The 24528-nt window shown below is 45.6% G+C and overlaps 1 protein-coding gene across 8 annotated transcripts in view; it reads left to right on the forward strand.

The window, feature by feature from the left end:
- Nucleotides 1–456: 456 nt before the first annotated feature.
- The window catches only part of TMEM9 (transmembrane protein 9), a 36844-nt gene continuing 12772 nt past the window's right edge, over nt 457–24528 (forward strand). The window contains exons 1-4 of one of the 8 annotated variants that reach the window (XM_055109891.2): nt 595–1031; nt 1452–1564; nt 18085–18186; nt 20206–20297. In XM_055109891.2, the coding sequence (XP_054965866.1) occupies nt 18121–18186; nt 20206–20297 (158 nt within the window). In that variant the 5' untranslated portion in view covers nt 595–1031; nt 1452–1564; nt 18085–18120. Of the gene's footprint in view, nt 527–594; nt 1032–1451; nt 1565–17479; nt 17897–18084; nt 18262–20205; nt 20298–24528 lie in introns of those variants that run through there. The other 7 variants (XM_057301754.2, XM_003823042.5, XM_003823047.5 and 4 more) reach the window with 7 other exon arrangements.

The raw sequence follows: 24528 nt of genomic DNA on the forward strand, positions 1-24528 counted from the left end.
AAAAAATCACACTCCAGGCCTTAGTTCCATTCCTTCTTTCCCTGAGAGAATCTTTGCAAAGCAGCAGCCCTCTTCCACCTGGTCATCCCCTGCCTCTCTACACTCATCCAGCCAAGTAATTAGCTTGGTTTCCTTCAAGTCAATTATCACCATTAAAAAAACAAAAAACAATGAAATTCGCATTCCTTGGTGAGCAAACGTCCAGGCCAGACAGGGATGTGAGATCCACAATTCAAAGAAACCCTTGCACACTCCTGACGTGTTCTTTCCGAACACTCTTCGGAGTCTCAGTTTTATCCTTAAAAGGCAGAGATGCGCAGGTTTTAGCTTAACCCACTGCGCAGGTGAGAAAACTGAGGTCCAGGGAGACGCCATGATCTAGGGCGAGCGGCAGGTGGGAGATTAGAACCCGAGAGGCTGCCGCGGCCTCTGCTCCCTCCCTGCTAGGCTCTGTCCCACAATGCACCCGAGAGCAGGAGCTGAAAGCCTCTAACACCCACAGATCCCTCTATGACTGCAATGTGAGGTACGTAATCTCTCTCGTGTGAAGTGTTTATGTGTAAAAACAGCGGATTAGTGTCTCCGTGCTGCTATGTCTTCTGGGATCAGAAGGACCCAGCCTCCTGCCCCGCCCTGGGGCGCGGAGCGGTGACCTCCCGGCGCGGTAAATCGCCGCGGCGTCTGGGACCCAGCGGCCAGTGCACCCCCGCGGTGGGTCCCCGCGGGCTTTCCACGACCTTCGCCTCACGCTTTTAGCCCGCCGTCCGGCAGGGGGCCTGGGAAGTCCTCCCAGCCAGGATCCATTTCAAACTCTCCCACCTCCACCCGCCGCACCGCCCCCCGCAATCCTTCCAGGCTCGGCTCCCGGGTGGGGAAGGACGGAGCGAGCGGGCGGCTGGCTGGAGGCCCGAGTCTCGGGGATTGGTTACATTTTTCCCCGGGTTAATTACCACGGGGAGGGAATCTGAGCTGTGCCTGTCTCGGGCACAACAAGCCTTGTCGCCTGGTGAGAGAATCTCAATCTTACTCAGGTAACACCTGCTGGCCCGGGACAGAAATATTCTCATTCTGCGGGACGCCACCTCCCACAGAGGACTGCAAACGCCCCAGGCGGCCTGGACCCGGAGTGGAGCCTCCCGGGGTGGAGACTGGACGGGGTGGTGACGGGATTGGACGGCTGGAGTGTGCGGTCACTAGGGGGTGGGGCTAGGGCGGGCCACGTTTGGGCTGCGAGGCCCGGGCCTGAAAGGAATCTCTCCTTGGCAGGCGCCACCCTGTTTAACCCTGATGCAATACACTTGCCCTTTGCGTTTACCTGGGGCAAATATTTAACCTTTCCATTTTTTGCACTGACTTAATGAGCCTCGGTGTCTACCACAGGGCTTGACACATAGCAGACATCCGATATCTGTTTGTGAATGCTCAAGCCCATCAGCGTGTCTGTCTCCTAGGGGAATCGTGTTCTCAGACTTGTCAGCATTTCAGCACCCAGTTATGACATGTCATGTGGGCTACTACTGGTAAAAATTGAGCATCCAGATGAGTGCATTTTTCACTTTTAAAGGTAAGTTGAAATAGATTGAAGATTATTTCCATTATGCTGCTGCTCACTGTCTTGAGTCTGATATGCTGTCATAAATGGAAGAGAAAAGGGTGGAGGTTGTAGGGGACATGTTATTTGGCTCTTGTTCTAGTAATAGCTTTTGATTTCATCTTGGGGGATGAAATTGGGCTGATAATCAAGGTGTCCTGACCTTCCTGCCAAGGAGCAGGCTTGAGGCCAACTTAGGTCCAAGGGACTGACTCTGTCATCTGGACTTTGAATGCTGAATAGTGACCTGAGAATAAGGGAAAAATCCATCACAGCCAGTGCACCCCCATGGCATGCCAGGGGAGGAAGCTCTAGTTTCTGCCTTCTTCAAGTCTTGTTCTTCAGTCGTTTCATAGATTATATGAATTTCCCACTTCTTTCCAACAAACTCTTTTTTTTCCTTAAACGGTCAGTTTCTGTTGCTTAAGACCAAAGCACCTTAACTGCAGGAGTCACAGCTGAAGATTGGGAATATGTAGCACCACCTAGCTTCTCTGGGAAGCAATTCAGTAGATTGTGTTCAGCACTAAAGAATCCTTAGTCTACCTATTATTTTAAAGATGAAGAACTAAGGTTCCAAGAAGTTCAGTGACCAAGTCAAGGTCACATAGCCAGATTCACAGGATCTCAGAGTTAAAAGAGAACTCAGAGTCATTCATCAAACTTTTCATCTGATATTTAATCTCCCTCTGAAATAGCTTCAGCAAGTGCTCATCCAAAAAAATATGTGTGAACACCCTCACTGATAGCAAGAAATTTCTCTGGGCAACTCATTTCTCTTCCACATGACATCCCCTCAGAGAGCCAAAGACTGCTATCACCACCAAGATTTTTCTTTTCCAGGACAATGTTCCATTTCCTACAGCTGTTCCTCATGTGGCAGGGTTTGAGGCCTTCACCATACTGGCCACTGTCCTCTAAATGCATTCTGGTCTGTGTTCCTTGGAGCATGTGTCCCTAACATGGAACAGAGCACCCAGCTGTAGGCTACTAGTGCAGAGTGGGTGGATCACCACTACCCCTATTCTAGAGAAAATGAGTTCTTAGGTCTTAAGTTCCTCTAATTCAGCCTGAGGTCAAATTAGCTTGTTTGTTCTTGTCAGTCACGTTACACTTGTACTATTCACTAAGCTATCCTCAGTTACTTTTACCTGTCCCTCTCATATTTGTGTAAGTGGGAAACTTAGATTCAGCCTTCATTTCAACCTTACAGTATCTTTTTGCATCCTGATATTCCCTGCTCCTGTACCCTCCTCCCCAACCCACTTCTATACCTACACACAGCTTTGCAGTTTCCGCAATTTTCTAAGCATGTGCTCTCTCCTCATCTAAGTTCTTTACACAAATGTGTGCATTCTAAAACCCTCCCTCTAATCGCTTTAGCCCAGGAGTTCAGACCAGCCCAGGCAACGTAGTGAGACCCCATCTCTACAAAAAAAAAAAAAAAAAAAAAAAAAAAAAAAAAAAAGTAATATAATTAGCTGGGCATTATGGCACAAGCTTGGAGTCCCAGCTACTTGGGAGACTAAGGTGGGAGGATCACTTGAGCCCAAGAGGTCAAGGCTGCAGTGAGCCATGATAGCACCTCTGTACTCCAGCCTGGGTGACACAGTGAAACCTTGTCTAGAAAATAAGTAAATAAAAATAAAAATAATGCCCCCTGCCCCAGGATTGTTTACCAGGACACTAAAACCCTTTTATTTTATTTTATTTTATTTTATTTTTTGAGACAGAATCTCACTTTGCTGCCCAGACTAAAGTACAGTGGTGCAATATCAACTGACTGCAAACTCTGCCTCCTAGGTTCAAGCGAGTCTCCTGCCTCAGCCTCCCGAGTAGCTGGGATTACAGGCATGCGCCACCACACCCAGCTAATTTTTGCATTTTTGGTAGAAACGGGGTTTCACCATGTTGGCCAGGCTGATCTTGAACTCCTGACCTCAAGTGATCCACCTGTATCAGCCTCCCAAAGTGCTGAGATTATAGGCGTGAGCCACCATGCCTGGCCTAAAAACCTTTTAAAATTAGAAAATCCCTGTAAGAATCTGGAAAAGTTTAAGATCATCTTTATTCCCCTCCCGTAAAATACACCTGTGTATATTCATACAAGATTCATACAAGATTGTGTATGATGATAACACTGAGTATCCTATTTCTCAGCAATTCTACTCCTAGGTATATACCCCAGAGAGATGAATGCACATGTCCACCAAAAGACATTTACAATAGTAGTAGCTTTGTTCACAATAGCCAAAGAAAACAATGCAAATGTCCAGCTGCAATAGAATGGATAAGTGAATTGTGGTATATTCATACAATGGAATATTATTTAGCAATGCAAATGAATGAACTGCTACATAGAACAATATGGATAATTTTCACAAACATAATGATGACCCAGAAGAGCAAGGCACAGATGAAGAGTGGTTACTGTATGATTTAATTACAGGAAGTTCAAAACAGGCAAAAACCAATCTATGTTGAAAAAACTCAGAATACTAGTTACCTTCACAGTGAAGGTAGTAACTAGGGCACAAAGAGCTTTCTGGGGGAACTGGGAATGATTTATATCTATATTTACACAAGTTTATGCAAAGGTAATCCCATCCTTGCAAAAATTATATCAGTAAGAAACTTATGGCAGTAGGGGAGATCTGATCTAGCTAAACTTCATCTTGCCTTTGGCCTTCAAGCTGCCCTTAATTTTTCCTAGGCTTAGGCCAAACTAACTTTGGGAGACATTTAGTTTATAGTTTAAAGGATAATAGCCTATTCCCCAAACTCAACCACCTTTGCAAAGCTAATGAGAGACCACCAGGCTAGCAGGATAGAGAAGCCTGAATTCAGCTAAGGTGTAGACATAAATGATCGCCAGTCATTATTCTGGAAGTCACAAGATATGCAACTTCCCCAGTGACTCCTGCAGATAACGTCACTGTTGTAGAACCCAAGAACAGCTTTTTCAGGTTTTTTCCATGTCTACCACCATGCTCCACCTGGACTCGCCGGCCGCCCCTGTGGCCCCATGGAGAAGCAACTCAGCCCAAGAGGACAGCTTTGACTCCCTATAATTTTATCTCCGACCCAACCAATCAGCATTCCCCATGCCCTAGCCCCCTGCCCACCAAACTACCTTTGAAGAACTTCTAACCTCTGAGCCTTCAGAGAGACTGATTTGAGTAATAACTCTGTCGCCCGCGTGGCGTGGCTGGCCCCGCATCAATTAAACTCTTTGTGTACTGCAGTGCCACGGTCTTCAGGAATTTTGTTTGTACAGCTGGAAGGAAAAACCCATCAGGCGGTTATAGTAACAATTCATTGAACCCTTCAATTAAGATTTGTATACTTTATCCTATACAAATTGTAACTCAATATGAAGGTTTAAAAAATAAAAAAAATACATCTCTATCAAAACAAAATCTCCCCCAAATACACTTAGAATCAACCTGCATACACATAGCACACTTTGTAAAATAATGGTCTTGTTTAGTGCTCTCACTTTACAGTTAGGGAAACAAATTCAGGAGGAAAGAGCTGCCCTGCTCAGAATCACACAGAGATTTAACAGCAGAGCTGCAGCAGAACCAGGGTTCCTGGCTCCTAGACCTGAGTTTTCCAATGTAAAAATTCATGCAGCTGTACACTGGGGCTTATATACTTTATGGTAGATCTGTTATACCTCCATTTTAAAAAATTAAAAAACAAAACATATGACGGGACTAGGGTTCATTTTCTCCCTTTTGACCACTGGTAGAAGAGTCTTTAATAAAACTATAAAAAGTCAGGCTGGGCATGGTGGCTCACACCTATAATCCCAGCACTTTGAGAGACTAACGCAGGCGGGTCACTTGAGGCCAGGAGTTCAAGACCAGCCTGGGCAACATGACAAAACCCCGTCTCTACTAAAAACACAAAAATTAGCCGGGCATGGTGGCAGGTGCCTGCAGTTTCAGCTACTTGGGAGGCTGAGGCACAAGAATTGCTTGAACCCAGGAGGCAGAGGGTGCAGTGAGCTGAGATCATGCCACTGCATTTCTAGCCTGGGTGACAGAGTGAGACTCTGTATCAAAAAAAAAAAAAAAATCATAGTCTTTTTTTTTCTAAGTCCAATACTAGATGGACTTGGAAAAAGATTGTGAAGCTCATACACAGTATCGTGGGTAGTGACTAACTAACTGGGGCCAGTGGTGTGGGTGGTAAAAGGAATATACCAAGACAGTCATAAGAAAGAAAGGCAGATTTATTAGAGAAAGTAGAAAAACACATTGCAAGAAAGCAACGGACAAATTAGCAAGAGAGGAGCTGACTGCAAGGAGACAAAGGTTTGCTGGGGATTTTATAGGATGGCGCCTGGGCTGTGTGCTGGAGGGGGCTACATGCAGTACTGATAATGTCAAGGTTGCAGTGAGCTAACTTGCATTTTTCTATCAGCTGAGGGTCTGGTGATAAGTCGGTCACAGAAAGATTGTGAGATATTTGCACGGGAGGGCTCTATGTCCTGGACCACGAAGAAAGGCAGACTTATAGCGTATCTGCTTTTTCTTTTTGCTTTCCCCTGCTCCTGACAGTCTAACTTCTTTTCCCTAATTAGGACTCCATGCATAAGTGATCAGGGGACATGAGTGGAGAACAATTGCTTACAATCAAGGCCTCCATTTCAGTCTGCCATTTGGCTAAGCAAGGTCCCACCCTTTAAAATTAAAAGACAATTAATTGGCCAGGTGTGGTGGCTCACGCCTATAATCCCAGCACTTTGGGAGGCTGAGGTGGGAGGATCACAAGGTCAGGAGTTCAAGACCAGCCTGGCTAACATGGTGAAACCCCATCTCTACTAAAAATACAAAAATTAGCTGGGTGTGGTGGCGCACACCTGTAATCCTAGCTACTCAGGAGGCTGAGGCAGGAGGATCCCTTGAACCAGGGAGTCAGAGGTTGTAGCGAGTCAAGATCGCGCCATTGCACTCCAGCCTGGCGACAGAGCAAGACTCTGTCTCAAAAAAAAAAAAGAAATAAAAAGAAAATTAAAAGACAATTCTCTTCAGCAGAAACCATAGACATAAAACATTATCTGCATTTCTGTTCTCTTTTTTCTGTATTCACCATGAGCATTACAACCTTGGCTCCAGGTAGCAAACCTATACCTTCTTCTATCTCTAAGTTACTAATATAACTTTATAAAAGTGCCCTTTCTGAGTATTCTTAGAATTTTTGGCAGACTTCAGCTCATCGTGGACTTTTATCACTCCTAAATATTACCCTCATGATAATGAATATATATATATATATATATATATATATATATATATATAATTTTCTCTTAAAAAGTGATAAAATGTGATGCGTCCTCATTAAAGAAAAATTTTACTGGAAAAGTAAAATAAAAAACAAGTTACCCATTGTCCTTTCCTTATCCATTCCTGTGAAAAACAAGCAAACAATCTGTTTTTTCCCTGCTTAGCATCCAATTGGGCCTGACATGAGTTAATTATGGTATCTCACCCTCCCTAGGGAGACTGCCAATCAGAGTTATTCATCAACCTGGCCGCAATAATCGGTTAATGGATCAACTTGTGACGCAAGCAAAGACAATTAGAGTCTTCCCCGAGACTGGCCACATGGACGCTATGATAAAGAGGGTCACTTTTTCTTTGATGTTCATAAGCCACAACAATGCGGGGCTGAGGTCATTGGCAGCATCTTTCCAACTATGTGAAATGATCCTGTCTGAGAATAAAGCAAGTTCCCAGAGGAAAGCCGAGCCAAGAAATGGAGACAGTGATAGAGCCCTCAGGATACCATTTCTCTATTGGATCCCACTGTGCCTGAAGCTGGTTCTACACATTAATTTCCCAGTTATGTGTGCTAATGCATTACTATTTATTATTTTTATTAGGTTGAACCATATGAAACCACCATTTTTGTAAGTCAAAAGCAGTCAAATACTGGCAATTTTATATGACTCAGCTTAATAATCAAAGCAAAATTGAGTTAGATTGCAAGTTAGCATCTTGACTAATTCAGGTAGGCTTTTACTTTTGAGACAGTCGTAGATTTGCAGGAAGTTATAAGAAATAATATACAAAGATCACTTATAACATCTTATTAAATGATAGTACAGTATTAAAACCAGGTTATTAACGTTTCCATAATCAAGATACAAAACATTTCCATCACTACAAGGATCCCTTACTTTGCCTTTTATAGTCATATCCACCTCCACCCCCTCATTAACACCTGCTAATGTGTTTTCCATTTCTACAATTTTGCCATTTCAAGAATTTATATAAATGGAATCATACAGTATGTAAACTTTTGGGATTGGTATTTTTACTCAACATAATTCTCTGGAGATTCATCAAAGTTGTTGCATATATCAATAGTTGATTCCTTTTTTGTTTGTTTTTGGCTGAGTTCTATTTCACGGTACAGACGTACTGAAGTTTGTTTAACTGTTCACCCATAATAGGACATCTGAGTTGTTTCCAGTTTAGGGCTATTTTAAATAAAGTTGCTACAAGCATTCATGCACACGTTTTTATGTGAACATAAGTCTTCTTTTTTCTAGGCTAAATGCCCAGGAGTGCAATTGCCTAGAGTCGTGTGGTAGTTCCAGGTTTAGTTCTAAAGAAACTGCCAAACTGTTTTCCAAAGAGGCTGTGCCGTTTTCTATCCCCACCAGCAATGTATGAGTGAGCCAATCCCTTCACATCCTCACCAGCATTTGGAATTGTCACTATTTTTTTTTATTTTAGCCATTCTGGTAGATACATAGTTAGCCATTCTGATAGATATGTAGTGATAGCTCATTATTTTTATTTCTAAAATATTTTTTATTTGTTATTTATTTACTTCTATTTTTTGAGACGTAATCTCACTCTGTCACCCAGGTTGGAGTGCAGTGGCGTGATCTTGGCTCACTGCACCCTCTGCCTCCTGGGTTCAAGCAATTCTCATGTCTCAGCCTCTCAAGTAGCTGGGACTACAGGCACACGCCACCATGCCCTGCTAATTTTTGTATCTTTAGTAGAGACGGGGTTTTGCCATGTTGACCAGGCTGGTTTCAAACTCCTGACCTCAGGTGATCTGCCCGCCTCAGCCTCCCAAAGTGTTGGGATTATAGGTGTGAGCCACCGTGCCCGGCCTTGTTTTTTATTTTTTTATTTGACATAGGGTCTCACTGTGTCACCCAGGCTGGAGTACAGTGGCATGACCATGGTTCACTGCAGCTTCAACTTCCCAGGCTCAGGTGATCGTCCCATCTCAGCCTCCTGAGTAGCTGGTACTACAGGCGTGCACCATCACACCCAGCTGATTCTTTGTATTTCTGGTAGAGACAGGGTTTCGCCATATTGCTCAGGCTGGTCTCTAGCTCCTGGGCTCAAGCAATCTGCCTGCCTCAGCCTCCCAAAGTGCTAAGATTACAGGCATGAGCCACCACACTCTGCCTTCATTATTTTAATTTGCATTTCCCTAATGGCTGTGACGTTGAATATCTTTTCATGTACTTATTTGCCATATGTATATCCTCTTTAGTGAAATGTCTCTGTCTTTTGCTTACTTTCTAATTGTATTTTTTTTTTACTGTTGAGTTGTAAAAGTTCTTCATATATATTACATATCAGTCCTTCATTAGATATGTCATGTGCAAATATTTTCTTTCTCGTCTCTTAACAGGGTCTTTCACAGAGCAAAAGTTTTTAATTTTAATGAAGTCCAATTAACCATTTTTTTCTTTTGTGGATTGTGCTTTTGGTGTTAAGAACTCTTTGCCTAGCCCTAGATTCCAATAATTTTCTCTTATGATTTTTTTCTAAGTATTTTTAAAGTTTTCAGTTTTACATTTAAGTCTATGATTCTTTTTGAGTTATATTTTTTACAAGGTATGAGACTTCAGTCAGGGTTGTTTTTTTTTTTTTCCCTATGTATGTCCAGTTGTTCCAGCACCATTCATTGAAAGGCTATCTTTCCTCCGCTTCGTTGCTTATACACTTTTGTCAAAAATCAATGGGGCATAAGGCGAGGCACAGTGGTTCATGCCTGGAATCCCAGCACTTTGGGAGGCCGAGGTGGGAGGATTGCTTGAACCCAGGAGTTCAAGATCAACCTGGGCAATAGAGCAAGACTCTGTCTCCACAAAAAATAAAAATAAAAAAATTAGCCTGGCATGGTAGCACATGCTTATAGTCCCAGCTACTCAAGAGCCTGGAGGTCAAGGCTGCAGTGAGCCATGATTGTGCCTGGGTCACAGAGACCCTGTCTCAGGAAAAAAAAAAAAATCAATTGGGCATATTTGTTTAGATCTTTGCCTGGGTTCTCTGTTCTATATGTCTATACCTCCACTAATACCACACACTCTTGATCACTCATATGTATTAAAAGTTTCCTGGCATGTAGTAGATGCTCCATACATGGAATTATTATTCAATCACCCTATAAATATATACTACTATTCACATAGTTACTAATATTCTTTAATTTTCAGCAAAAATGCCCCTTATCTATTTAAGTAACTTGAAATTCTCTTAGCCTTAGAAATGGCTATCATAAAGTCTCTGCATTAAAAGAACCAAAAAGTGCATAAGTAGAATTTTATTTAGAGGAAAATTGCTTCCAAATGATAGAACCTGATCTGTTAATACTCAGGGAAAGGATCTAGAAGTCACTGGAGCAGCACTTCCCAAAGTGTGTTCCTTGGTACTCTAGCCTTGAAGGCTGCTCTTCGAAAAAGAGTTTGTGGTCAAAACTGTGGGGAAACACTACACACAATAATGTATTGTAAGGGATTCACAACATGTTTTATCACATCAAAGCATCTGAAAAGTCCTGAAGTAAAATGTGCGTATTTCATTTACTTTAAGGCTCCCCGAACTAATTTATTCATAGAAACCACATTTTCCCCACATACAGTTTGCATCCCACATACAATAACATCCTATGATACTGTTCCTGGGAGCATATTCCCTGAAGCGTATTTTGAAAAATGCTACCATAGAGTATTATCAGAAACACTTCAGAGTATCAGATCTGGTAGGAAACTTAGGGCCTTCTAAACCAGCCATTTTTGAAGTATGGTCTGAGGACTCTGTGGGTCTCCAAGGCTCTTTTAGGGAAACAAGTTCTAACTATTTTCCTAGAAATACTAAGATGTTATTTGCTTTTTTCACTCATTCTCCTACAAGCATATAGTGGGGTTTTCGGAAGGTTAGATGACGTGTGATATTGCAACTGACTGAAGGCAGAACCAGATGTGAAAATGCACCTGTTTTCTATTCAACCAGATGGTAAGGGGATTTACAAAAAAAAAAATTAATGCCACTCTTCGTGCTAAATTTTATCTTTTGGAAAATATAGGGGTTTTTTTGACCAAAAGATGCTTATGCATACAATGAATTTATTGTTATTTCAAAACAAATAAATATGTTTAAATTTTCTGTTTTAGTTTTAATACTGCAAATATTGATAGGACCCAGATAAACAAAATTCTTTAGGGTCCTCAATATTTTTTTTTTTTTTTTGGAGACAGAGTCTCACTCTGTCCCCCAGGCTGGAGTGCAGTGGCATGATCTCGGCTCACTGCAAGCTCCGCCTCCCAGGTTCACGCCATTCTCCTGCCTCAGCCTCCGCAGTAGCTGGGACTACAGGCACCTGCGACCACGCCCGGCTCATTTTTTTGTATTTTTAGTAGAGATGGGGTTTCACCGTGTTAGCCAGGATGTTCTCGATCTCCTGACTTCGTGATCTGCTCACCTCAGCCTCCCAAAGTGCTGGGATTACAGGCCTGAGCCACTGCGCCCGGCCCTAGGGTCCTTGATTTAAAAAAAAAAAAAATTTCCCCAGTATAACCTCAATATTTTTTTTTTGAGACAGATTTTCACTCTTGTTGCCTAGGCTGAAGTGCAATGGCGCGATCTCGGCTCACCGCAACCTCTGCCTCCTGGGTTCAAGCGATTCTCTTGCCTCAGCCTCCTGAGTACCTGGGATTACAGGCATGTGCCACCATGCCTGGCTAATTTTGTATTTTTAGTAGAGACAGGGTTTCTCCATATTGGTCAGGCTGGTCTTGAACTCCCGACCTCAGGTGATCCGCCTGCCTCAGCCTCCCAAAGTGCTGGGATTACAGGCGTGAGCCACCATGCCTGGCCTAATCTCAATAATTTTTAAGAATGTAAAAGGACACAAGACCTGAAAGTTTAAAAACTGCTCTTCTAAACAAATCTTTTCAGGGGGAAACTGAGGCCCAATGGACTAGTGCTTTGACAGGAGTAAGTTCAAACTAGAAGCCAGAACTTATGATTTCTGGCCCCAGGGCCTTACCATAACCCTACCCTGCCTCCTACTCACTACTGCGAGCTGAAAAACAAAAACCCAAGATATTTGATGAAGTTAAGAACACTGAAACCAAAAAGTTAGCTGTTATCCTCTATTTATGCAGTGCCATGAGGTCTACACCCAAAAGAGCACATGCAGCGGTGGGAGCTGAACCAGGAAAAATACAACAGAGAGAGCAGAACATGTAGCACCCAGGACTGTACACATCAGGGTACCTAATGGGCAACTGCTGGTAGAATGCCTGACATAAACTGGGTCTAGTATATCAATTTAAATATGTGTGTGCATATTACATCTGTGTGTGCATTTATATAGAAAAAAATAGTAAACCAGGTAGAGTTTGTCATTTATTAAGCTTTAGGTAGAATAATGCTTTTATTCTAAGTTTTGTTCAATTAAAATGTAATTCAGACAGGCGTACAGGCTTATGCCTATAATCCCAACACTGGGAGGTCAAAGCAGAAGGATCGCTTGAGGTCAAGAGTGTGAGACCAGCTTGGGCAACACAGCAAAACCCTCATCTCTTTAAAAAAAAAAAAAAAAAAAAAAAAGGTGTAATTGCCATTTGCTTAAGTGTTGCTTTAGTCAAGTGGTGTTGAGAGAGCTCTGTGTGTGTGTGTGTGTGTGTGTGTGTGTGTATGTGTATAAAAAGGCAAATGTGGGGACCCCAGCCAAAAACAGCATGCTTGTCCAGGGCCTTGCCAAGCTAGAAAAGGGTACGACACGGCAGGGCGCTCTCTGCCCTTAGCTTAGTGCCCCCATTTCCCTGATGCCTGAGAAATCCTGCTGTGGCCAGACAGGTAAGAGGTACTCAGGTATCTGAGGATGGTGCCCATACTATTTTAAGGACATCATCAGGCACCTGACCTGCCATCTGTGGCTACAGGGCAATGTCCTATAAGAGGTGGGTCAAGCGCTCCTTTGTACCCCCACATTACTGCCCCTTTGAGAGTGTTAACACATATCTGTATTCTATCACTTGAGCTTTGTTCTCTGTTTAGGTTGGATGATCTTTTAGTGTGTCTAAGACATGGTTGCTAATGTAAAAATTAGGAAGTCAATCATCTCATAGGAGCTTGAGGTTATGAGACACTGGACAGATAAGCTTCAGTGGGGATTAGAGGAAAAGCAGGGGCATATAGTTGATGCCAAGGAGAGTGGACACCATTTGGGAGTGATGACAGCGCTCATCCCCTATCCAGGAGCACCAATGGTAGGGACAGGGAGTAAGGAAGAACCCAGACCCACAGCTGTGGCACGGATGCCAAGACCTCGCCTCATAAAGTCAAACTGATTTTAGGGTTGTTGGATAAAAGCAGGTATGAACTAGAGGGTATGGGTTTTGGCCTGAGTTCTAGAGCTCCAAACTTGGAGGCAGGATGAAGGCTAAGTCCTGAGAGGAAGCAGTGGAAGGCTCCAGAGCTTCCTTAGGCCTCCTCTGCTGGGGAGAGTGCATTGCTGATGTTACCTGGTCTCCACCCTCTCACTGAGCCCCGAGCCAGGGGCTCCCTGCTCCCTCCTGGCTCACATTCTGACTCTGATGTCACTGAGCTCCCTGCCTTCCTTTCCCATTCTCTTGTCCTGGGATCAAGACAAACTGAACTGTTGACTCTTTCTCTACATGTCTCTCCCTGAACTTCCCCAGTCCCATCTCTTTGCTCTCCCTACACTGCCCCTGCCCCCGCCCCCACCCCCCACCAGAATGCCCTCCTCACCATCACCCTGCTCTTGAATTGTGCCTCAAATTTTGCCCACCCTTCCTGGCAGTATTTGTTTCCCACGGCTGCTGTCACAAATTACCATAAACCTGGTGGCTTCAAACAGCACAAATGTATTATCTGACAGCTCTGTAGGCCATAAGTCTGACAGAGGTGTTCTCTTGAACTAAAATCAGGGTGTCTACAGGGCTGCATTCCTTCTAGAAGCTCTAGGGAAGAATGCATTGGCTGGCCTTGACCAGCTTCTGCAGCACCCACAGTCCTTGCCTGGTGGCCCCCTGCCTGCATCTTCGAAGCCAGCAGCATAGCATCTCTCTGACCCTACTTCCATGTCCATCTCCTTCTCTAACCACAGCCAGAAAAGGTTCCTCTGTTAAGGAGCCATCTAATTAGATTGGGCCCACCTGAATAATCCAAGCCACTCTCCCCAACCAAGGGCCTTAATTTAATTATATTTGCAAAGTGCCTTTTACTGTGTAAGACAGTATTCACAAGTTCCAGGGATTAGGATGTGGACATTTGGGGGTGCGACATTGTTCTGCCCACCACTCTGGCCCAGCCCAAGTAGCCCTCACTGCCCTCTCTCCACCATTCTGGGCTCCTCTGGCCCTTGGTCTAGGCTTCCCAAGTGCCTCTGCAGCCTTCCCCCAGCACAGCTCTTACCACCCTGAATTGTCATTGCTTGTTGATTTGTGGTTTTTTTGCAATAAACTTCAAGTTCTGTGGGAACAGGGACAGGGTTTGTCTTGTTTACTGAGATATCCCCAGCACCTAGCACAGTGCTCAAAAAATTTTTGAAGGGAAAAAGCATTTCTGATACAGGAGATAGAAATTATTTAGGCAGATAGCAAGGACAAAAAAGTCCTTGGCAGAACTTCCCTTCTAATAAGAAGCAGCCCTAGAAATCATTTCTTTTCTAACACAGAGCAGCCTGAAAGATTGGGCTGCAAACATATATAAGGAAGCTGGAAGCTTGCACGGGGGAATGCTGGCAGCTGCACTCATAGAAAAGGGCTACCGGGGGGCCAGGCATGTTCACCATGGGACTCCACCTTCCCTTTTTTGCTAGCACATGTACAGTAAGAAAGAACTGGGCAACATGGAGAAGCTCAGGCAGAGAAACCACCTGCATAATAAAGATTGGGCTGGGAGCTGCCAGAGATTTGTGCCCTATGCAGATGGCACACCTGGTGCTAACTTTTTTTGAAATGCCCTGTATAGATGAGATACTGCCTCCCCACTAGCTCATCTATAAAACCCCCTGCATTTCACCTCAAATCGGCAACTCATTTTTCCAGGACCCCTCTCTGTAGCAGAGAGCTATTCTCTTTCTTTCACCTATTAAATTTCCACTCTTAACCTCACTCTTTGTGTGTCTACCTCCTTGATCTTCATGGCCAGGAGACAACAAACCTCGAGTGTCACCACAGACAACAAGGCTGCTTCACTTCTACAACACATCACTTTCTATGTTACATTCTGACCATGTGATTGGTCTGCTATTAGGTTGTGCATTACTTGAAAGCAGAGTTGCATGTGATTTGTCTGTTGTATCCCTGGGGTACCTAGCATCTGTGAGCCCTGGAGTTTGGCTCACAGATAGTGCTTGGCACATGTTTATGGAATTAAATTTAATGAATAGGTTCAGACTCACTTCACTGGCATGGCTCATAAACACAGGGCACATGGAGGATGTATGGGAATGTGGTGCCCTGGGTCAGGTAGGACTATTTGGGAAAAGCTTCTGCAAGGCAAACGCTTGGGCAAAGATTTGAATAAGATGAAAGATAACAACTGGCAGTGCTGGGGGTGATAATGTCCTATGGAGGACTGCAATGAGCCAAGTCAAATGTAGGGACAGCCGGTTGGGGGAGTAACCAGTGATGAGATGGGGTGGGGAAGTGCAGAAATGGTAACCACTTGGCTTGGTTGCCAAGTGGAGGGGTCTGAATTGGATGCAACAGGGTGCTTGCTACCAGGGATTGAGCAATGAGCGATGTGCTGAAAACAGAATTGGAGGAAGACAGGATGGACCTAGGAGCACACAGGAAGGGAGTGCATTTCAGGGAGCAGAATGCTAGCCGAGGAAAGATACAGGCAGGGCGATGATAGCTACCTCCTGGGGACACCTGGATAGACAAGATGTGGAAATATGAGAGGGGAGTCAAAGATAGTTTGATGCCACAATCTAGGACCTGCAGAAATGCGGAATGACAGTGGAAGGCCTCCCTTCTGTTTGATGAGGAAAATGGTGAGCTCAGCATTGGGTATCTTTAGTGTTGTGTGTCAGAGGGTCATCCATTGGAGGTGACAGACTCAGCCCCATGCTTTTGTCCCCATGAAAGTCCCACCTTCATATGGAATGTATATGGGGGGAAGAAGTGTCTTTTTCCAGTACTTGAACTATCCCTTCTGCCCCCACGAGGTAGGCATTCTGTCTCTGCCTGAGCTTGCTCACCAAAGCAGCCATTCTGACCTCCACAATGAGCTAACATTGCCATTTATAGAGCCTCCCTCTTTGTGTCAGATGCTGTTCTAGGTGCTTTGCATATGTAAACTCATTATATCCCGACAACCACCTTGAAAATTTGGTAATATTAATCCCATTTTATGGGCATGGAAACCGAGACTTCTGAAAGGATTCCAAAGACTTCCAAAGATCCAAAGGCGGTGTCCTAAAGGAAACCACCCAAATTCACACAACTAGGAAGGGAGGAACCAGGATTCCTGCCCTGGTCACTCTAGCTCCAAAGCCCCTGACCTTTGCATCACACTGCAGGCCTCCTGCCCCTGCCCCCTGGCAACTAGATTTAATTTAATTCTGTAGAATTCAGTTTAGCAAACACTTCCTGAGCACCTACCAAGCACAGGTCACTCTGCCAGGTGGCAAGGATATAAAGAGGAATAAGACATAAGCATAGGAGAGAGGAACACAAACTCAGTGGCCTCCAGATAAGTGCCCACCTCAGTTCACAGGGCCTGCGAGGGGCTTGATTCCACCTGGACCCAGCCCCTATACTAATCCAGCCACCAACCTCAAGTTTGGGCCATATTGATACCCCTCCCACCCACCCCTAAGGAATCCCAACATATCAAAGCTGAAGGGGATCTTAGAATCCAACCAAATCATTTTACAGATAAGGGAAGCAAGGGAAGTTGAGGCCCAGAGAAGGGAGGTATCTTTTCCAGGCTAACACAGCTGCTTAGGGGGAGCGCCAGGGCCAAAGCCCCGGTGTCCTCACTCCGGGTCTGGTGCCCTGAATTCATATGACTCCCCTTTCCTTCACAGCTGGCAAGAAGTTCACATCTGCCACATAGCAGCCAGGGACCCCCACCCCTGCATCCTGGCCATGCACACTTTGCCCCATTTTGCCAGGCCTAGCACCAGCATGGGGTAGGGGGATCAGGCTGAGGACGCTGTTGTGCACACTCTTCACAGGCCCAGCCCACACCACCCATCGCCAACCCTAGATTTCTCCTTCTCAGAGGTGTGTGTAGGGGTAGAGACGTTGCCGCGCAGAAAGTCTTCTGCAGCAAAGACGTGGATCCCTAAATAACATTTCCAGATTTTGAATGAGGACAAAGCCCTTCAATCTCGTATCGTTTTTGTTGACGTTACTAGCTTACAGTGTATAAAGCGCTTTCTTTCTAAAACAGCAAGATGAAACAAGCTGAGTTTTATAATACAAGGAAGGGAGAAGCACTGCAGTGGGAGCTCTCAGGCCACACAAAGGCAAGACCCTTCCCCAGGAGTTTGGAAGGCTGACGTTCCCTTTTCTGGTTTGGTCGGGTTTGAGAAATGCCCGCCTCTCCCTTGCGCAAGAGTCTCCCCGCCCAAGTGAAGGCGGGTCTTGTTGCCATGGCGACAGCGCGGTTGGGTTAAGGGGCTGCTCTGGCAACCAATAGAAGCTAGGAGAGGGCGGGGACAACTGGGTCTTTTGCGGCTGCAGCGGGCTTGTAGGTTCGTGGACGCGGCATTGGGGGAGGGGACGGGGGTCGCGGGGCTATTGGGGGTCCCAGTCCGGCTTAAGACCTCTGGGCGTGGTGGGCACCGGCCTTCGCCGTCGGAGCAGGGGTCCCAGACTCGCACCCAAAAGTTCCCGTCGGGCCCGAGCGGGGAGGAGCTGCGGGGCGGGCAGAGGCGGAGATGGCGGAGGGCGGTGGGACGTGATGCGCGGGTCAGAGCCGGGCCTTGAGAAGGAACTGGAGGCCCCTGGCAGCGGTGTCCCCTCGAGGACCCCTCTGCCGGGCCCACCAGGTGGCCGGCGGAGAGCCGGAGAGTTGGGCGGGAGGGAAGCAGGGTTTGGCGACCAGGTTTAGCAGGCCTTGGAATCCTGGAGCCCAGCCCCCAACCCCATTCCCACTTGGCCGGATGGTTAAGGGCCTAGCGTGCTGGCTGCGGTATGGCCACCTTCCCCTTCTCCGACTCCGTATCTCTTTTTCCAGGTGTCCGGCTTTGCTGGCCCAGCAAGCCTGATAAGCATGAAGCTCTTATCTTTGGTGGCTGTGGTCGGGTGTTTGCTGGTGCCCCCAGCTGAAGCCAACAAGGTGAGGGAGGTGAGCCTGCAGCACCTGGTCACGACCACCGTGCACGGCCACCCTGTCTACAGGGCTGACTCAGAGGTAGCTAGCTGCTCCTTAAGCCTGCCTCTCACTCACCTATGGGCCGTACTTCTTTTAGTGGTCTTCCTTCAGGTTCAAGGCTGCTGGCCTCCCTAAGGATAGTGCGGGGGAGGAGTGAGGAAGGGTGGGGCATAGAGCACTGGCTCACTCTGATCAGACAGATCAGTGGTGGACTTCCAGCAAGGAAGTTTGGAGAAGTTATCTAAGTTCTCCATACCTTCCTTTGCTTTGGACCAGAAGTATGTTTTGTTTCAGATATTTTTGGATTTGGGAGTATTTGCACATACAAAATGAGCTATCTTGGGGAGGGGACCTAAGTCTAAACCTGAAGTTCGTTTATGTTTCATATATGCTGTATATACATAGCGTGAAGGTAATTTTATACAATATTTTCAATAATTGTGTGCATGAAACAAAGTTTATCTACACTGAACCATCAGAAAGCAAAGGCGTCACTATCTCAGGCACCCATGTGGATAGTCTGGTTGGTTGGCATCACCACCATTCCTGACAGTGAATTTATATGCTACCGATAAATATTTTCTTACGTTACACATAAGTTCTTAACGGTAAAAAAATATGATGTACTATTAACACAGGGAAAATAAATGATGTGTTCAGGGTAACTAAGCACAGTAGCATCACCAGAATACCTGTATCAGCTGTTAGACACAGCAACATAAGGCTTTCTGTCTCCTGCTGTGATGCTGTGTTTTGATTAAAGGTTACTGTGCACAGTATTTTTTTAGGTGAGAAGTAGTATCTGAAGCAGTAGAGGGACCAGAAAGTGGGTCCTCTAGAGATGAGGAGGCATTCTGCCAGATGGCTTTTAAAAATGTTTTTGCCAGTCACCTGATTCATTAACAAGCTTTTGTCTTAGAAGTCTCTTTGATTTTATAGACTGACACGATTTCTTGTCCTGTTATGAATGCGCTCTGCTCTCGTCTTTCAAGAAGCCCGTCACTCATTTTTACCATGTCTGTAGGTGCTTTTCTGCGGTGTTAACCTCATCTTTGTGGTCATGTCTGTGCTTAACAAGTTTTAGATTGGGAGCATTTCGAATTTTTGTTTTAGGGATGCTAGTACTACCACCTGTAGTAGCAGTTGTATCTATTACTCTGCTTAGGGAGAATCAAATTACATAACAATGTAAAAATGCCCTGTAAGTGTAAAGTCCTATACAGTTTGAAGTTTCCATTATTAAGGGTGACCCACCTAAGTTCTGGGACTCCTGAGATAACTTCCATTCTTTATTGCTACATTCCTATGGAGCTGTTTGGGTAGATCTGTGGAACTAAAGATCATCCAGACTCGGAAGTAAGGTTAAGGCTGAGAGTTTGCTTCCATTCTCTCCTCAGAAATCCTAATTAGTAAAGACATTTATGGTGGTATCTCTTACTCATTCCAGAAGGGAAGAACTTTCAAAGGGGTTGCTTGAGTATTCCCACAGAAATGATCCACTTTTTCTTATTCACCCTCGCCCTTTATGTTTCCCCAGTCCTACCTAAGAAGTTGGAGAAGGAATGTGGGGAAGAGGGTGGCTGCCAAGTCCACTGGACAGAGGTGCACACACAAGTGTGGGGTCTGGGGTAGAGGACACACACACACACACACACACACACACACACACCCATTTCCCCTCATCCCTCTCCCCGCATTCCTCTCCCGGCATTCCTCTAAGTACCTGCTTTGGGACTGGCAGGCCTAGACAACTTTCTGTGAGTCTCATTTGCCATCTGGACATTTTTCTATCTTTAGGACCCGGTGCTGCAGCTTGCTTCCTACAGTGGCAGTCCTTGCTGGATTTGAACTTGGGGATGGAGAAAGCTCAAGAGCATAGATATGGTTCACCTAACAGGATGGGGAACAGAAAGTTGACAACCTTGCTAGAGCCTGAACCCCAGGCAGGGTCTCTGCATACTTGACATGTGCTTTCTTTTCCAGAGTTCTGAAGATATCCGGTGCAAATGCATCTGTCCACCTTATAGAAACATCAGTGGGCACATTTACAACCAGAATGTATCCCAGAAGGACTGGTAAGGCATTACACGCAGGCCCCTGGCTGCTATACCCAGTTGAAGTTATGGGTGTTTACTAGAGTTCTTGGACCCTGGAGGATAAGCATGCTCTCCCATTCCTATGGAGAGCCTTTCAAAGGAGTAATTATTCATGTCACAGAACCAATTTCATAGTTGTCAACTGTCTGTGGAAACAGGATCCAGGTGTCTGAATTCCAGCTGAGTAGTCCCTGGCTAGAGGAGTGGATTTTGTTGTTTTGCTTTGAATATTGGTCTTTAGTGATGCATACAGAATAGTAGTAGAGAAGTTGGCAAAGGTAGGTATTCTGACCACATACTGTAGGATACCTAATGCTTTTGCAAAGCTGTGTTACATGTGTTATTCTGTGCCAGTCTTATAGCATCCTTGTAAAGTAGGTGGGATGGATTTTGCTCCCATTTTATGATAGCAGAGACAGAGGCCCAAAGAAATAATTTAGAGTGTTGAATTCATTTCTGGGTACCTCACTTTTAAAAAGAGAAGAATAACCCAGAATTCATTCAGAGAAAGGAGACTAGTGCGGTGAAGGGAAGTTTCAGCACATTGTCCTGGAAGGAATGGTTTAAGGAAGCAGGGAAAGCCTAAAGAGGAGAGGACTTGGGGACACACGATGATTGATTGAAAGCTGGCATGTTATGGGAGGTGGGACACGTGGAAGCAGGTACTGGTGTGGATCAGTTATGTTCAGTGGGGTTTCTTGGTGTAGAGTTGGGGCCAAGGATAAAAGCTTCAGGGAAACCGACTTAAGCATGAGTTGAGGGAGCATTTCTAATCTAGGCACTTTTGGGAGCCAGGAAGCTCCGTCCTTGGAGGTCCCCGAGCACAGATGGGCTGAGGTCACTGTAGAAGAGATCAACATCAGATGAGAGGTCCGGGTCAGTGCTGCCTCTCCTGCTTTCTCAAAGCAGATGAGCTTTGAGAAAATACACATTTCCAGTACCACCACCACTGCTCGATTTTGATTCTTCAAATACGGAGTGAGGGTGAGGGGAGGCAGTAACCTTTCTTTCCTTTGGTGCTTAGGATGCAGTTGATCCAGAGCAACACTCGAGAATTTTGAAACTAGTTGAATTTCCAACTCTGAGACTGTCGGTGATTTTCTGAGAGGCAGTCTAGTTAGATAGGCAGACTCTGTGTTCCACCTTCCTGACTTCAAATTTAGCTTAGCTGCTTGTTAATTGTGTGACAAATTACTTAATCTCCACTGCACTTTGATTTCCTTATCTATAAATAGTGGCAGTATTTTCTGTGTTAAGTATGTACGTGTTTGTGTGTGTGTTGTGCGTGTGTGTGCACAGGTCAGTAACTATAGCACTTAGAACAATACCTGGCACACAGTAAATGCTTATATAAATGTTAGCTGATATTAATGTATATTATCATGCCTTACTGGTGGCCACATAGATAGTCATGGTCAAACTTACACCACAGACTGAGAAAATGGGCTCCTCCTGAAGCACTAACCTTCTACTTAGGAGAATTCCAAGTAACCCCCTTGTATCTTGTGGTTATAGTTCAAATAGCATCAGTAAAAACTTTGATGGGCTGTCTTAGCCCTTCACCAGATAACAAGGCTATATCCCAAACTCCTTATGCAGGCAGACACTTGCAAATTTAGGAACACTCTCTCTGTCCTGGAGCTATAGATGGCCTGAAAACCCAAGGTTGGATGCCTGCAGAGGACGGAGTCCTGTCTAGACCTCTCAGGCTGTAGTTTATCTCCTTCTTCCCCTCAGAAGTCAGAATTAAGGGGCTGCTTGATGAATAGCCTTACATCAGGAACCTCAGGGCAGCTCCATTAAGGGTGGTGGGTGTAAACTGAGGCTGGAGGAAAGACTCCAGGATTCTAGGACCCAGTGACACTGACCTTGACTGGGAGTCATCCTGTGCTTGCCTGGAGCCCCTTAAGGGTAGGGTGGGGCCTTGACATTGATCTGAGTACCTCAGTGCTAGGGTTAGAGGAGGCCAGTTTGAGCGGGTCTTCTGGTCTCTGCCACACTTTCACTTTGCTGTCACGTTGGTCCATGCTAAAGAACACTTGCACCCTTCTCCTTGGTTGTGCAGAGTAAAAGCCAGAATCATCTGACATGCGGTCCTCAGGTTTAATAGCCAAGCCATGTATGTTCCTGTGTTTACAGGTATCCTGCCACCTAGTGTTGAGAGTTTATAACCATATGTGCATAAAAAGGCAAAAACCCCAGCTTTGCCCCATTGGTGGGTCTGGCATGGAGATGTGTTATTAGAGACACTCCCAGAGCAGGAAAGCGCTGAATAAGTTGGTTAGTTCCTTGCCTTTCAAACTTGTTAAAATAGAACTTCTCTGCAAACAAAATCCGTTTTGGAAACAAAATCTATAAAACATAAAGTCGGAATTGCTCTGCCTGAGAGGGAACTGTCCCTCAGCCCCTCCCTGACTACCACCCCACCGTACAGTGGTTCCTGTGGGTCCCAAAAGAGTACAGTTTGAAAGACACTAACCAAGTTCAGTCTCCATTTATAAATGAGGGAACCGAGGCCTGGAGAAGTTAAATAAATTGCCCCCAATCACAGGAGAGTTGGAGACAGCAGAACTATTTCAGCTCCTTATTGCTGTTCCCCTGGGTAGCAAGATCCCACATTGAAGAACTCAGGTCGCCCTTCCAAACTGCCCCTGACACCTTGGCCTTGTGAGAAATCCATAGATTCCACTGCAATACTGGTATGACCTTCTAGACCCAGGACCCAGTGTAGCTCAGGTAAGGGAGGAATCTGGAGGCTTGTAGAGACTTCCTGGAGAAGGGAAGATGGCATTGCCTCTGGACAGGAATGGTAACCAAGTGCCCTGGGTGACCCTGGCCTTGCCCCTTAACCCCTCCCTCCCAGAGGAAGCAGCGTGCAAGGCCTGAAAGCAGTACTTTCAGTTACAACAGGGGAGACCTGCTCAGAGCAGGGAATAACATGTTGGACACAGAGGTGGAACTGGATCATGAAAGGTTTAGATAAACTCATGTATGCCACATATGGCTTTTTGGGAGAACAGAGTCTTTTAGAGCACATCCCATTCTTATTCCAACACATGATCTTTATATCACACACCCTTGATGCTTCTGCCAGAAACCCAGCCCTGTAGCTCAGAAGGGAGCTGTGCTTGACTCTTGCAGGACTCCTGTCAGAGCTGGAAGGGCCTTTTAAAGATTATCTGGTGCAACCGCTTTATCTCAAAGAGAAGAGAACGGGCCCAGGCTATAGACACTTGGTGGCAGAGCCAGGACAGAGCCCAGGTGCATTGCAGCATGACACCTGCTTCACCTCTGCACACCTCCAAGGGGTTTGGATTTTTCCATTGGTAGTAATGAAGGTGTATTCTGTAGAGTTTTTGCTTTGTCAGTGTGGTCCCTGAACCAAACGGGTTGGAACCATGCTGATCTGAGGAAGGCTGGGAATGAGAGGCCTGAGACAAGCCAGGTACCAGCCCAGGCCCCACTGAGGCTGAGTCAGAAGTAAAGACCTGTGGCTGAGGGTCTAGATTTGGGTTCTGGCCTCACTACCACTATGGAGATGCCACTTTGCCTCCTAAGCCTCTTTCCCTGTTTTTAGATGTGGAACCTATGATCTTTATCCCACCTTACGCAAGAATGCTGTTAGATGAAAGTGGGTCTACTCTTCCTTTGGGAATCATGTAGTTACTAAGCCTGCTCTGGCCAGCACCCAGCTAGGTACTGGGAATATGGAGATGTATAAGACATAACCCTGTGTTCAAGGAACGTACATCTCCTGGGGAGACAGCACGAATAAAGATTGGATTACAATGCAGTGCATTGGCGGGGGGTTGGGGGGAGCTGGCTATTGGGCACAGGCGGCTAAGCTGAGAGTTAAAAGATGAGGTGGCAAAGCCATGCCCTCCTGGTGAGAGTGTGGGTGTGGCTCCTTCGGAGAGCAGCCTGGCAGATCCATGTGGCTGGAGGTTGGGAAAGTGGGTGAGGGAGGCGTAGCAAGAGATGGAACTGGAGTGAGGTGGGTTGGGACCCCTGGCAGAGCAATTGAGTTAGCATTGGCCCTAGGGGCTCTGTGGAGGCACTGACCGGGCCTAAGCTGGGGAATGACATGACCAGAGTTGCATTCTGGAAAACCACTTGGCTGCCGTGGGAAGGTAGTATGTGTTAGAAAGGCCAAACCAGAGGCAGGAGGGCAGCGCGGAGGCTGGTGCGGTTGTCCGAGGAAGACAGGATG

This window comes from Pan paniscus, chromosome 1, assembly GCF_029289425.2.
Source record: "Pan paniscus chromosome 1, NHGRI_mPanPan1-v2.0_pri, whole genome shotgun sequence".
NCBI lineage: Eukaryota > Metazoa > Chordata > Mammalia > Primates > Hominidae > Pan > Pan paniscus.